This window comes from Octodon degus, unplaced genomic scaffold (assembly GCF_000260255.1).
Source record: "Octodon degus isolate 3935 unplaced genomic scaffold, OctDeg1.0 scaffold00001, whole genome shotgun sequence".
Taxonomy (NCBI): domain Eukaryota; kingdom Metazoa; phylum Chordata; class Mammalia; order Rodentia; family Octodontidae; genus Octodon; species Octodon degus.
Genome location: NW_004524577.1, coordinates 9088891 through 9104929, shown reverse-complemented (window position 1 = coordinate 9104929; position 16039 = coordinate 9088891). Strand labels below are relative to the sequence as shown.

General features: G+C 43.2%; 1 protein-coding gene across 1 annotated transcript in view; it reads right to left on the bottom strand.

Annotated features, from left to right (window-relative positions):
• Positions 1-16039, bottom strand: part of Itgam (integrin subunit alpha M) — a 52788-nt gene that overhangs the window by 34881 nt on the left and 1868 nt on the right. The window contains exons 3-5 of the mRNA XM_004622996.2: positions 14037-14140; positions 13775-13845; positions 13525-13642 (exon numbers count right to left, since the gene is read on the bottom strand). Of these exons, the coding sequence (XP_004623053.1) occupies positions 13525-13642; positions 13775-13845; positions 14037-14140 (293 nt within the window). The remainder of the gene's footprint in view (positions 1-13524; positions 13643-13774; positions 13846-14036; positions 14141-16039) is intronic.

The window sequence follows — 16039 nt, the reverse complement described above, 5'->3', positions numbered from 1 at the left end:
AAAAAACAAAAAACAAAAAACAAAAAACCAGCAGTAAATGAAATAACCAAACCACAAATGCACATGAGGAGGTAGAAACAAAAAATCTACAAAACACCCAGAAGACAAAGAAATGACAGTAGTACCTCCTTATCTATCAATAATTGCTCTGAATATAAATAGTAAATTCTCCAGTCAAAACATGGAGTGATTGAAGGAATTACACGATGGGACTCGACTACATACTGCCTGGTTTAGCACTGGATACAGGTGGACTGAAAGTTAAGTACCTGCAACTTCTGGCATTTAAAGAAAGCATGTGTAGCTATCCTTCACGCCAAATAAAATAGACTCTGAATTAAAAACTACTATGAGGGACTGGTGTGGGGAGCCTTGGTGACAGAACCTGCATGAGGTCCTGAATGTAACACCTAACACATAAGACACAAAGGCCATTATTTAATGAAAAGAGCTTGATTCACCGAGACGACATGATAGTTGTAAACAGGTGCATGTTTACAGGAAATAAAGTAAACACTGATACACGTGGAGGGATAGTGATGCAATAAAAGCAGGAGATTCTCTGCCCCACTTTCAACTAATTAAGCAGACAGAAAAATTAATAAGAAAATACTGGAGGGGGCTGGTGAGATGCTCAGTGGTCTTAGAACAAGCTAAAGCACAGGGACCGCGGTTCTATCTCCCAGCACCACATGCCAGCCAGCCCCACCCCTTGGTAGGCTGAGCTGGCCACACACACACACACACACACACACACACACACACATAAATAAATAAAATTTAAAAAAAAAAATACTGGAATCTGGCTGCATTTTAGATAAAATGGATCCAAGAGATACATACAGCACTTTCATCTAACACATGCACAATGAACATTCTTCTCAACTACACATGGAACATTCTTCAAGACGTACTGCTTAGTAGGCCACAAAGCAAGTCTTAATGAATCTTTTAAAAGCTACAAATATCAGTCAGGCAAGGTGGTGCACACCTGTAACCCAACACTCTATCATGAGTTTGAGTTCAGCTTAGGCAATTTAGTAACTTAGTGAGACTCTATCTCAAAATTAAAAATATAAAAGGGTTGGAGATGTATCACCGTTTGAAGGGCCTGAGTTCAATTCCCAGGCCCACACCACCAGCACACACACATACACACACACACACACACACACACTCCAAAATATATCAACTATTGTTTCTAACCACAATGGTGCAGAACTAGAAACAAATAACAGGAGAAATTTTAGCAATATACAAATATATAGAAATTAAACAGCCTAGAGCTTGGGTGTACCTCAGTAGTAGAGAACTTGCCTATACTCATCTGACATATAGGAAGCCCTAGCTTAGATCCCCAGCATACACACACACACACACACACACACACACACACACACACCCCTGACCAACTAATCGGTCAATGCAGAAGTTAAAAGACAAGTTTGAAATTTTCTAAAGATAAATTAAAATGTAAACAATATATTCAGACCTATGAGATACATTAAAAGCAGTAGCCAGAGGCAAATTTATAATCATAAATGTCTACATCAAAAGAGAAGTTTGTAAATAAACAACCTGACCTTACACCTCTAAAAACTAGAAAAATAGCAAACCAAACTTGAAATGAACAAAAGAAAGGAAAGAATAAAGATCAGAAGAGAAATAAACAAAATACAAAAGATAGACCAGGCAAGGTGGTGCACGCCCATACTGCCAGCCCTCACCTCATTATACCACCACCCCAGCGCAGAGAAGGGCAAGGCTGAGGCAAGAGGACCACCGTGAGTTCAGGGCCAGCCTGAGCTACATAGCAAGAGCCTATCTCAAAAAGAGAGAGCAAACAGCCATCAAGATAACTCAGCAGACTAAGCACCTGCATAGGCAAGCAAAGCTCGGGGCTAAGCCAGTCACCAAGACCAGGCATGGTGGCACATGCCTGTAATCTCAGTGTGGGGGAGGCTGACAACAAGAGGATCACTGAGAACTGCATAGTGAAACGCTATACCAAATACATTTTAAAAAATCAATAAATAAATAGAGAAAAAAGATAAACAAAATATTTGATTTTTTAAGAAAGATAAAATTCCACAGGTTTTTAGCCAGTTTAACTAAAGAAGACTCAAAATCAGAGATAAGGGGCCAGAGAGATGGCTCAGTAGAATAAGTGCTTCCCTGGCAAGCGCAAGGGTCTGAGTTCAATCCTCGGTTCCGAAAAAAAAAATCAGAGATAAATTAAACTGATAAAAGAAGGACTATGGAGAAAGCTCAGCTGTCTAAGGACCTGCCTGGAAAGCTCAAGAATCTGAGTTCAACCCCTGTACCACACGCCGCAACTGGGCATGGTGGCGCAGGTCTGTAATCCCACCGCTGGCAAGGCTAAAACAGGATTGCTATGAGTCTGAACTGCATAGCAAGACCCTGTACCCAATAAATAAATAAATAAATAAATACTGATACAAGAGAAATACAAAACATTATAAGAGAATATTGCAGACACACACAGTTTACCAAGATTAAATTATGAAGCCAGGTGTGATAGTGCAAGACTGTAATCCCGGCCTTTTAGAAGCTGAGTCAGGAGGATCATAAATTCAAACTTAGTCTGGGCAACTTGGCAAGACTCTGTCTTGAAATAAAAAAAATAAAATATGGTAGGAGACATATCTCAGTGCAAAGGTCATGGATTTAATCCCCAGCACTATAAAAAAAAAATCATGGAAAATCTGAACAGACCAATAAGAAGACTGAATCACTCACTAATGGTTTCCTATTAAAGAAAAGACAAGGACCACATGGCTTCACTGCTACATTCTGTCAAATATTTAAAGGAAAAGTAATATCAATTATCTTTTTTTATGTATTTGGTACAGGGTCCCACTATGCAGCTTGGACTCCTAGTGATCCTCCTGTTTTCAGCCACCCCAGCACTGAAAACAGGTGTGCGCCATCATGCCTTGTCTTGGTGGCCAGCTCAGTGTGCCCGAGGGCAGGGCTGGTGCAGCAGGTAGTGCCAGGGATCAAATCCCGGTCCCTGCACTTGCCTAAGCAGGCACTTAGTCCACTGAGCTATCTCACTGGCCTGATACCAATTCTTTTAAAACTAGTCTGTGAACTTGAGTAAGGGGGAAATCTTCCAAATGTGTTCTTTAAGGCCAGGATCATCCTCCTGGCAAAGCCAAAAGACAAAGACAAATCAGGAAAGAAAGGAGACAGGGAGAAAGGGAGGGAGGGGGGGAAGGAACAGGCTTGCCTGATAAACATAGATGAACAAAATTCTAGCAAACCAAATTCAACAGCACAGTCAAAAGATCATTCACTCTGGTCAAGTAGGGTTCATTGCAGGAACACAGAGATAATGCAATAAACCTGTATCAATAAGATGATTCACTGCACTACCATAGTGAAGGACCAAAACTATATGATCTTTGTAGTAAGTGCAGAAAATGCATTGGGAAAAATTTAACATCCCTTCATGAAAAAGCTCTGAAAGCACTGGGTGTAAAAGATACCTATGTAGGCCAGGCATGGTGGCACATGTCTATAAGCCCACTGCCCAGCAGGTTGAGGCAGGAGGATTGCCACAAGTTGGAGACCAACCTGAATGATATAGTGAGATGAAGGGTAGCCTGAACTACATAGTAAGACCCCATCTCAAAAATACAAAACAAGGCTCGCCAAATAGCTTGGTGGACTAAAGCACCTTCAAGCAGATTCAGGGTCCAGGGGTCTGATGCCCAGGCTGCCATGCCGGCCCTGCTCCTGGGGCATGCTGAGATGGCAACTGAGACTGGGCATGGTAGCACACGCCTGCAAGCCCAGCTCTTGGGAAGCTGAAAACAGGCGGATCACTACGAGTCCGTTCTAGTAGTGAGACCCTGAACACCCTGTAGACCCTTCCCTAAAAATACAAAAAAGAAAAAAAAAACCACGTCAACATGAGAAATGGAAAATCTGACAAGCTGACAATCTACATCATACTGAATGAAAAATACTTAAGTCATTTCCTCTAAAACTAAAACCAAGTCAGGGGCCCACTTCCAGCCCACTTACTCAGTGTAGTTCAGGAAACACTTGCCAGGATAATTACACAAGAGTAAGAAATAAAAGGCATTCAGACTAGAAAGGAGGAAGTCAGATTGTCCCTGTGTACAAATGACATCATCGTATACACAGAAAAGACTAGAAACTACAAAAACTGTTAAAACAAATAGATAAATTCAGTAAAGCTGTGGGGGGAAATCAACCTTTAAAAATCATCAGAATTTTTTTAGCAGTGTTTCTATATGTTAACATTAAGCTACCTGAAAAAAGAAATCATGAAAACTATTTCACTTACAATAGCCAAAAAGGGGACCCAAGAATCAATTTAACCAAGGAAGTGAAAGATCTCTACTCTGAAAACTATAAAACACTAATGAAAGAAACTGAACACACATCAAAAAAAAAAAAAAATTTAGCGTTCATATATTAGAAGAATTAATACTGCTAAAAGGGTCCCACTATTGAAATAGGAGATTAGCATGTGGCAAAAGTAGATTGAGAAGTGGGCGTGGCCTGTTAACTACAAGATTCCCACACACATGCGCAGAACAGCTCCCAGACTTCATCACAGACCTCTGGCAGGTTTCCAATAGGATACCTAGACCTGGCGGCAGCCTGAGGTGTGGGGTGCGGGCACTGCCTCTTGAGACCCGTACGTAGGAGTTCTCGCGGGTTTCCTCAAGATGTAGACATCGAGGCCATGAAGACTTCGCTCTACTAGCTTTCCACCATAGCCCAGGCTGTGTTCCCCAACGCAGCGTGTGCTTTGATCTTTGTGCTCCTTTTTTTCTTTAGTCAGCCCAGGCTCGCTCTACAGAGCCAGTTTCTCTCCTGCTCTTCACTTTTACTTTCTCGAATAGCTTTGCCATTGCTTGTTTCTTCTTTTGTCCAGTTCTTTGCTCAAGATGAGAAAAACCTGGAATTGAACTCCAGGGAGAGAGGCAAGCAACCCAACCCCATAATGGTTAGCTGGCAAACCACTATTTTTTAGAAATAAGCTACCTGGTAACACGATCTAATGGTCTCAGACTCATCACCATGCCTGTCAAAATATCAGTGACATTCTTCATAGAATTAGAAAAACACAACTCTAAGTGAGCCTCTGGCACTTGCTTCCAATCCCAGTTACTAAGGAGGCTGAAGCAGGAGGGTGGTGATTTCAAGGTTTTCCTGTAGAGAGCTCCACCCACTAAAAACCCCAAGTAAGGACTGATGAGATAGCTCAGTGGATTTGACAAGCACGGGGACCAGGGTTTGATCAATCTGAAAACTGATTTTTTTTTTTTAATCTTAAAGTGTTTACAGGGCTGGCCAAATAGCTCAGTGGATTAAGCGCCTGCATGCAGGTGCAGGGGCCAGGGGTTCAATCTCTGAGCCTGCCTCCGGGGCGCTCTGAGATGGCAATTGAGACTGGGCACCATGGTGTATGCCTGTAATCCCAGCTCTTGGGAGGCTGTAAACAGGGGGATCACTACGAGTCTGATCTAGTAATGAGACCTTGAACACCCTGTAGACCCTTCCCTAAAATATAAAAAAAAAGAAAAGAAAGAAAGGAAAAATAAAAAAAGACACCTTAAAGAAGTGTTTACAGGGTGTTAGGGTCTCACTACTAGATCAGACTTGTGATCCGCCTGTTTACAGCCTCCCAAGAGCTGGGATTACAGGCACGCACCACCACGCCCAGTCTTGAAAACTGATTTTTGACAAAAGTACCAATAGCACACAGTAAGGATCGCCTTCTTCAATCAATGTCCTTGAGCAAATTGAAAATCCACATACAGAAGGAGGAAGATAGACCCCTATCTCACAGCATATGCAAAATTTGACCCCAAATGGGCTCAAGACTTATGTGTCTGACCCCAAACTATAAAACTACTAACAAAAACAATGTCTGACAGAAAATTATAAAGCTAGTAATAAAAATTTAAAAAACAACAACGGGAACTATTTCATGACCTCGGTCTGGGTAAGAACTTTTTAGATAAGATCCCAAAAGTATAGGAAACAAATGCAAAAGAAACAAATGAAATCATCTCAAGATAAAAGGCTCCTGTACAGCAAAGAAGACAATCAGCAGAGTGAAAAGATAACCTACAAAATGAGAGAAAATATTTGCAGCCTACACACCTGAGAAGAAATTAAAATCCAGACTAGAAGAGGCACTCAAACAGTCCAACAGCCAAGAAAAAAAGTAATTTGATTTACAAATGGCCAAGGGTCAGGAGAACTGTCAGAAATAAACTATGCAGATACTGTTTATATTTTTTAGGTGGGCAAAGCATCTACAATACACATTTATCCATAGAAGGTATACAAATAGCAAAAAATATGTGAAAAATATGCAGTGTTGTCATCATCAGCGAAATTCAAACTAAAGCCACAGTAAAATGCCACTTCCCCCATTAAAATTGCTATTATCAAGAAGATAAAAAATAAACACTGGGGGCCAGGGGATAGCTCAGTAGAGTAAGTGTTCGCCTGGCAAGCACAAGGTTCTGAGTTCAATCCCTGGTACTGCAAAAAATAAATAAATAAATAGAAATGAACACTGGATAGGATGTAGAGAAGGGAGAGAGAGGTCACGTTCTCATGAACTCTCCTGGAAACCACCGCTGTTCCTCTTCCTGTGAGTGGCCTGAGGTGACCTGTGAAAATGGTTCACTACTGTCTTGACCCAGAAAACCCCACAAAACCATGCAAATCAGGAAGCTCAAATCTTTGTGTTCACTTTAAGAACGTGTGTGAAACTGCCCAGGCCACCAAGGGTATGCATATCCAAAAGGCCACCAAGTATCTGACGATGTCACATTAAAGAAGCAATGTGTGCCATTCCAGCGTTACAATGGTGGAGTTGGTAGGTACACCCAGGCCAAACAGTGGGGCTGGATACAGGTTGGTGGCCAAAAAAGAGTGTTGAATTTTTGCTGCACATGCTTAAAAATGCAGAGAATAATGCTGAGCTTAAGGGTTTAGATGTAGATTGTCTAGTTATTGAACACATCCAGATGAACTAAGCACCCAAGATGCTCCACCGTAGTTATAGAGCTCATGGCCAGATTAATCCATCCATAAGCCCCCCTGCCATATTCAGATGATCCTACCAAAAAGGAACAAATTGCTCCTAAACCACAGAAGGAAGTTGCACAGAAGAAAAAGATATCCCAGAAGAAACTGAAGAAACAAAAACTTATGGCATGGGAATAAATAAAGCATAAAATAAATGCAAATAAAAATTTTAAAACGAAGATGTAGAAAAGGGAGAAACTCTTATCTACTGTTAGTCAAAGCAAAACCATTATGGGAAACAATATGGAAGTTGTTCAGAAACTAAAAATGGAACTATCCTATGTCACAGCCCTGCCAGGAATATGCCTGAAGACAAAGAAGTCGGTATGTGGAAGAGACAGCTGCTGATGGACACACTGGCAACTTCCAAGGCTGAGCTAGGAGGCGCTGGGCTGCTATGAATATGGAATACATGGGCCACTGTGAGATGATGCCTCTAACTCCAGAAGATGCTTAGAAGGGGAATAGCTGGGTCAAACAGCATTTCTACTTTTACTTTTTAAGGATCCCCACACTGATTTCCATAGTGGGTTTCCATAGTTTATCTTCCCACCAACAATGTAGAAGGCTTCCTTTTCCCCCACAGCCTCACCAATAGTGTTTTTGCTGTACTTGATTTCTTCTTTTAAGAGAATAAAAATTAGTAAAATAAAAAATAGAAACAACACAGAATTTCATTAAACAAAGTGATAGGAATTCAAAAAAAATGATAGGGATTTGACAATGGTTGTTTTATTGCATATTGTGTCTTTAAATTAGTTGTTCAGATTGCCAGATACAAACATGCAAAGCTGGTCAAAAAATTAAAAAGAAGAGAGAGAAAAATATATAAGCATTGACTGCTCCTTTTCTTCCGATAGACCAGCAGAAATCAGCAGTACAGTTATCTAAGATATCCTATGTAGCTGGGGAGATAGCTCAGTAGAACAAGTGCTTGCCTGGCAAGCACCGGGTCCTGAGTTCAATCCCTGGTACCACAATAAAAAGGATATCCTCTGTATATACACATAGGTTTCTTTTTCCCTTTCCTTCTTTCTCTTCTCCTTTCTCTCATTCCATTTGTCCTCTCCCTTTCACAGTATCTATTGTACCTTTCAGATTTTATTTACTCTTTCAAGTTCTTTTTTTTTTTTTTTTTGGCAGAACCGGGGATTGAACTCAGGTTCCTTGCGCTTGCCAGGGAAGCACTATATTCTACTGAGCCATCTCCCCAGCCCCTAAAGTTCTTACACTAGGGAGCCAATATGATGTTTACACACAGCCATTCTTTCTGAGGAAAGAGTGAATCACAATGTTGTTTTCATTTGAATTTCTCTAGTGACTAGAGAGGTTTTTTTTTTCATGTATTTACTGCCCATTTTACTTCTCCTGAGAAGTATCTGTTCATTTCACTTGCCCATTTTATGGTTGAGTCCTTTATTTGGGGGGTCTAATTTTGAGGGTTCTTTATATATTCTAGACTTTAGTCCCCTGTTCAAAGAATAGCAGCCCAAAAAAAATCCCATTCTATAAATGATCTTTCTTAACTCTTTTGGTTGTTTCCTTTGTGATGAAGATTTTTAATCTGATATAACTCTATTTGTTGATTCTCAATGTTACTTCTTGTACAATTAGAGTTCTGTAGGGGCCGGGGAGATGGCTCAGCTGAATAAGCACTTGCCTGGCAAGCACAAGGGCCTGAGTTCAGTCCCCAGTTCAGGGGAAAAAAAAAATTAGAATTTTGTTCAGAAAAGTCCTTGCCTATACCTATTTTACTTATTTTATCTCCCAGTAGATTGTTTCTGTTTCAACATTGAAATCTTGGATCCATTTTCATTTTAGTTGAGGGCATAATGAGTTATTTGGATCTCGTTTTAATCTTTTGCATGTAGATAGCCAGTTTCCCCAGTACCATTTACTAAAGACACTTATCTTTCTGAAAAACAGGAAGATCACTATGAGTCCAGTCTGTGGAGATAGACCCTGGAGACCCTGTACTAAATACATTTTTTAAAAGTCAGTAAAGGGGGCTGGGGAGATGGCTCAGTAGAATAAGCGCTTGCCTAGCAAGCACAAGGGCCTGAGTTCAATCCCTGGTTCTGGAAAAAAAAAAAAGTCAGTAAAGATACTAGCTTTGGAGGCTATTTCAGGGGCATAAGTCATCCAACGATGGACACTGCACAACATCACTCGTGCCTGGACTCTGACAAGGCTGACCTCCCAGAAGTAGAGGAGAGGAAGGTTTGCCAGAATCTCAGAGAGGAGCTGGGAAGACGGACAGGGGAGACTGGTCAAGGGCCACCAAGCCACCCTTAGATGGGAGGAACAAATTCTTCTATTGCACAAAAGAGTATAGTTAACAGTAAAGTGTTATGCTTCTCAAAATAACTCTAATAGAGGATTTTTAGTGTTCTTTCTACAAAGAAATGATAACTGTTCAAGGTGACAAGCAGGCTAGTCACCCCACTTTGAACATTACATGATGCACACAACACGTCACACTGCACCCTGTAAATGTGTGCAATTATGTTAAGTGAACAATAAAACTTTTTTTTTCCTTTTTTTCGGAACCAGGGATTGAACTCAGGCCCTTGCACTTGCCAGGCAAGCGCTTATTCAGCTGAGCCATCTTCCCGGCCCCAAAACTTTTTTGAACTTGACAAAATTTTATGGAACTTTTTTTTATTACCTCTGTTCAGAGAATTCAGGAAAAACAGTGATGCTTGATTAGAAAATGGAAAGTGAGAAATATTTTTCCAGAAATACACAGAGAGGGAGGAATGACAGAAAAATGAATGGCATCTCCATCTACTGGGCCTCCCTTCCGGCTTCATCCCTAAAGCCTCTTTCTGCCTGTCTCCACTCTGACAAGTAGATTTTAAATGTTTGTATGGGAAATACACAAAGAAGATTGCCAACAAGCACTTTTTTAAATCTCAAAGATACATTCTTAAGCGAAAAAAAAAAAGTTAAGGTACAAAACATTGTATAGAGGACACTACGACTTGTGACACAAAAATGACCAAACACGTATCTATAAAAACAGAATATAAGCAGGGGAGATAGCTCAGTGGCATAAGCACCTGCCTGGAAAGCGCAAATTTCAATCCCTGATACTGCAAAACACAAACAAGTAAATAAATATAAAAACATAGTATCACTTGATGAAGAGGCAGGACTTCAATAAGGGAAAGAGGGCTGGCAAGATAGCTCAGCAGACTAAGTGCCTGCTTAGACAAAGTCAGGGACCGGGATTTGATGCCTGGCACCACATGCTGCACCGGCCCCATCCCCTAGGCACACTGAGCCTGCCACCCAGTGCCAGTGTGGTGGCACACACCCATAATCCCAGTGCTGGGGAGGCTGAGACAGGAGGATCACTATGAGTCCGAGCTGCATAATGAGATCCTGTACCAAACACATTAAAAAAAAAAAAAAAAAGTAAGAGGAAGAAACAAGACCTAAATTTCTAACTAGGGGAAAACTTTTCACAGTATATCCTTTAGTGAGTTGGGTTGGAACTTTGAGCCAAGTATGTTATTATATATTTTTATTGGGTTTTTGTTTACATGTTTGTTTGAGACAGGGTCTCACTATACAGTCCCAGCTGGTCTTGAACTCACTACGGTACAGCCCAGGTTGACCTCAAACTCACAGTGATCTTCCTGCCTCAGCCTCCCAAGTGCTGCAATTGGGAGCGTGCGCCGCCACACCTGGCTGTTATGTATCTTTAAGTAAATGAAAATGTGGGAGGTTTTTTTTTTTTAAGTAATTTTGAACACCTCAAAGTGGGAACTAAAGTGACAGAGATGCAAGAAGAGGCCACAGAAGTGGACGATATTGGCCAGGGAAAACTGAGCAGCTGTCACCTAGTGCCCTGAAAGGGACAAAGATGCCTGGGAATAAAGCTGAGAGGCCCCAGGCAGGGGAGGCAGCAAGAGAGCCAGGTGTGTGGGGCCAGGTGCAGGGGAAAGACCTGCACAGATGTGGGGATGGAAGCCAGGCTTCAGGGAGAGGAGCAGGAGACGGGGAAGTGGCAGAAGACAAAGGGAAGGGGCCTTTTCCAGAAGCTTGGCGGCAAAAGGAGGAGCTGAGCAGGGAGGAGGTGGAGACCAGTGGGGAGGGAAAGCTGGACGTTTTGTGTTTGTTTGTTTTAATGTATTTAGTACAGGGTCTACAAGGTCTCACTACACAGATTGGACTTGTGATGATCCTCCTGTGTTCAGCCTCCCAAGCGCTGGGATTACAGGCAAGTAACCATGCCCAGTCTCAATCACCAGCTCAGAGCACCCTGGGGATGGGGACAGCACAATACACCAGGGATCGAACCCTGGTCCCTGCGTCTGCCTAAGTAGGCACTTTAATCCGCTGAGTTGAAAAGCTGGTTTTGTGCTATCAGTTTGGGTGGCTGTTTTTTAAATATATTTACACCCAGAAGAAGAGGAGAAATTAAAGATCCTGGAGAGAAATAGAGATTGAAATGTAGGCTCCTCCGCTGGTGCATGAGAGACCCTCCAAAACTCAGATGGAAAAGAGAGGAGCCAGATGTTCTAAAACTGGGATGGAGCCCAGCATGGTGGTGCTCCCCTGTGATCCCAGCACTCGGGAGACTGAGGCAGGAGGATCATTGCGAGTTTGAGACCAGCCTGGGCTACAAAGTGAGCTCAAGGCTAGCCTGAACTGGATAGCGAGATTCTGTCTCAAAAAGAAAAAAAACAAAACAAAAAAAAAAAAAACCAGGGTAGTGCTGTTAAAGAAACATGGACAAGGACAGGAGAAAGAGGAGAATTTTCTTTGTGAAGGAAGGATGGTTATCCCTCAAGAGTGAAGTATAGCCAGTCTTGGTGGCACACATCTGTAATCCCAGAACTCTGGGGAGCAGAGGCAACTTAGCCACCTAGGAAGACCTTCTTCCAAAATATTGGGGGAGGGGGCCCAGTGCAGAAGCTCTGGGTTCTGAGGTAATGTTAAACTAATGTAAAAAATCACTCTGTTCAACTGCGACCCTGTTTCCTTGTAAGACCGCAAAGAGGCTTGGTGTACTATCAGTAAATCTTCAATAGACTGACAGTACCTGGAATAGACCTACAAAATCAAAAGAAAAGGTCGAAATGTTTCTAACTGTACAAAATAACTAAAGTGTTTCTAACCGACTGAAGAGCGTTGCTGAGGTAGTCAAGAGCACAGCAATGATGCTGATGTACATTAAACAGAAACTGAACGAAGCTCCCAGAAAGAGAATGTTGAGCAGTGGTCACGCTGTCCCTGAAGGTGCCGTTCTGTGTTACATGACAAATTTGTTTGCGAAACAGGATGTGGTTTTTTGCTTCAAAAGCTCCTTGGTCCCTGGGTTAGTGGTCAATCAGACTTTGCCTGCATGAGAACTGACTGACAGCCCTGAGCTCGATAAATAAAGGCTCTTTAAATTCCTTTAAAGAGGAATTTATGCTGGTTCTTGTGCTGCACAACCCATAACAGGTTCAATCTCCATTATGGGGGGGAAAAACCATACATACATACATACATACATACATACATACATACATAGAAATAGGGCTTAAGAAAGGAAAACTTTAAAAAAAATAAAAATAAAAAATTCAAAAGAAAAACTATAAAAGGGAGAAACCCCTGCCATTGGTTCTAGAATCAACCTGGAGACCAGCCCAAACCTGGCCAAGCAGATGAACAAAGCATTATAGAAAGCTGCTTGAAACATTTATTCACTCATTCTTTTTTAATAAAAAAAAAACCCAAAAATTGAGGCACAACTAATTTGAAAAGCACACTATGCAATACAACAAATACTGTGAAATCCATATTATTTTGTTTAGTGAAATTCTGAATCATAATTTTACTGTTTCAATAGTACTTTGTACTCTCTTTAAAAAATAAAATATAAAATGTTTGAGGAACAGGATTGCAATAACAACCATGCAAACGGGCGCCAAAATTCCCTCCTTCTGACACTAGCACCCTCCCTTGCAAAATTCCTTCCCCTTGAGAAAGCAGTCCCACTTCAAAGAAACAGAAAATGACGGAAGTCATGAGATGCTAATTATGAGATTAAATGATAAAAAGACTATGAGCTCGCTCTCTCTCTCTCTCTCTCTCTCTCTCTCTCCCCCCCCCCCCCCCCACTTTTAGGCTGCTCAATTCAGGGGAAGTTGTTCAAGCAACAACACACACGAGCCCATGCACCAGTCCACAGCTAACCAGCATCCATTCTCTGCCGGGGCCTGCACGACAGTGAGAAGAGGTAAGAACCGGCCTTAGTCTGCCTCGGGGAAGAACGCCAGGAGGGAGGCGCGGCCAGGCGAAGGCCCTGAGACAGGTGTCGGGGCTGGTCCTTGGGAAGAAAGGTTCCTGGTGGCAGGCGACCCGTGACTGGGAAACCGGGGTATGGACAGTGGAGACGATGCAGGAGGGAGAGCTCACCTCTGAGCTCCTCTGGGACGCGCAGAGGCTGCCGCCGCAGGTCGGAGCCGAACAGGAAGCACTCGCCTTGAACGTACGTGTTCTCCTTGCAGGTCTGGTGCAGCGTGGGACCGCAGGCCTGAGGAGCAGGGCGCCCGTGCAAGCGGCTGGCCCAACTCCTGCCCCTGCGCCAGCTCCCAAGCCGAGACCTGCGTCCCCCCAGGGCCCCATCCCCTCCTCTGGCCCCTCCTGGGTCCTCAGGGCCACTCACCAGCAGCTGGGTGGGATTGGTGGCGGCTGCTAGAGTCAGGCCCAGGGACATGTTCACCGCCTCCGGGGGCACTGAGGAAGCAGACGCGACACATGGGTCACCATTGGGAGCTTAAAGGGGCTGTGCGAGAGCCAGGCAGGAAGGCAAAGGCAGGGAGAAGCTACCTAAAACCCAACAGAGATGGGGAGCCCCCACCACAGAACCCCAGAACACAGACGCCGGGTTGCACCCAGCTCTGGGTCCCAGCCGGGCAGCGACTCACCCTGCAGGGAGACGGGCTCACACCGGCCCGTGCTGTAGTCACACTGGTAGAGGCCACCTGTCTGGTTGGCACCCGTGACCTCCTGGGGGGCTCCGACTACCAACCTGCGGGGAGAGGGGGAACCCAGACAAGGTAGGGACCCTCCCAAGGCTCCTGGATTTCAGTAAGGAGGAAGAATAAGCAAGGAAAAAGTGAGAATTTTTTTTCCAAATAAAGATGCAGAACTCAGAGGACAACTTTAAAGGAACAAAGTCAGCCTGACATGGTGGTGAGACACACCTGTCACATCAGCATTCTGGAAGGCTGAGGCAGAAGGGCTGCAGGTTGGGCAATTTAGTGAGTAACACCCTGTCCCAAAATAAAATTTTACAAAATTAAAAGGGGGCAAGGATGCATCTCAATGTAAAGGCCCTGGGTTCAACCCTCAGTACCATAAATGAATAAATATTCAACCACACTATCATTTTAAATAAATTCCTGGTCATAGCCAGATCTTGGAAACAACCCAAGTGCTCATCAACTGGTGAACGGCTAAAAATGTGGTTGTTGGGACAATGGAGTACTACTGTGCCATAAAGAAGGATAAGCTTGAGACACTTCTAGAAAATGGATGCGTCTTGAGTCCACACTCTTAAGGGAAATAAATTAGACACACATGTGTAAATGCTATGCTGTTTCCCTGGTATGAAAAACCAAATGTGTAAATAAGGTCCAAAATGTATAATAGGTATTGTGAAATAAAAAGAAAATATTCAAATGGAGAGAGGAAGGAAGGGCAGAAGAAAAGAAGAGAAAGGTTTAAAAAATGAGAAAGAGGAAACATGGAAACAAAGCTTTTGTACATGGGGAGGGGAGTGAGGGTGAAAGGAGGGCCTTTGTGCACGGACAAATTCTCTGTGATGAACGTGGTCACCATGTACCAGGGCCAACAAGATAGCTCAGTGAACCAAGTGCCTGCTTAGGCAAGCACAGGGACCCGGCACCACATGCCATCCCAGGCATGCTGAGCCAGCCACCAAGTTGGGGCATGGTGGCGCATGCCTGTAATCCCAGCACTGGGGAGGCTGAGACAGGAGGATCACTACGAGTCTGAGCTGCATAGTGAGAGCCTGTGCCAAATACATAAGTAGATAAACAAATAAAAATAAAATAAAATGTACCAGTTAAATCTGATTAAAAAAGAAAAATAAATAAATTTCTGTACATTATAAACTATTATAAGCAAAGTCAAAGAACAAATGAGAAGCTGGGGGAGCAGGAGACTGAGCCCAGAGAAGCGTTTATCCCACTGAGCCATCTCCCCGACCCAGGAGACTGAGCCCAGACCCACACGACCTCCCTCCATGTAATCAGTGCCTACAAACCCTTATTTTTAAGGGGGGAAGAAAAGAGAAAAGGGGAGCAACAGATAAGAAAAAAGAGAAGTGTTTACAGAAAAGGGAATATATCACTCATTAAAAGCAGTTTGAAACTAAATTGTGAGCCCAGCATGGTGGTGCACACCTGTAACCGCAGCACTGGGGAGGCTGAGGCAGGAGGATGACTGAGAGATCGAGACCAGCCTGAGATACATAGTTCAAGGCCAGCCTGAACTGCATGCGAGGCCCTATCTGAAGAAAGAATGGGGAGGAGGATGAAGAGGAGAAGGAGAGGAGGAGGAGGAAAGGAGAGGGAGAGAATACAGGAGACAGAAGGGGAGGGGGAGGAGGAGGGAAAGAAAGAAAGAAACTAAATTGTGATTTACAACAACTAAATAAGTTTGATAGCACAGTGGAGTGGCAAATGGATGGGAAAGCAGATGTTTCCACAACTTTCCTGTGCAAATCTAGATTACTACTACCCCACAGAGGACAATTTAGAAAAACCTATGAAGGGGCCGGGGAGATAGCTCAGTGGAATAAGCGCTTACCTGGCAAGCACAAGGGCCTGAGTTCAATCCCCGGTTCTGAAAGGAAGGAAGGAAGGAAGGAAGGAAGGAAGGAAGGAAGGAAGGAAGGAAGGAA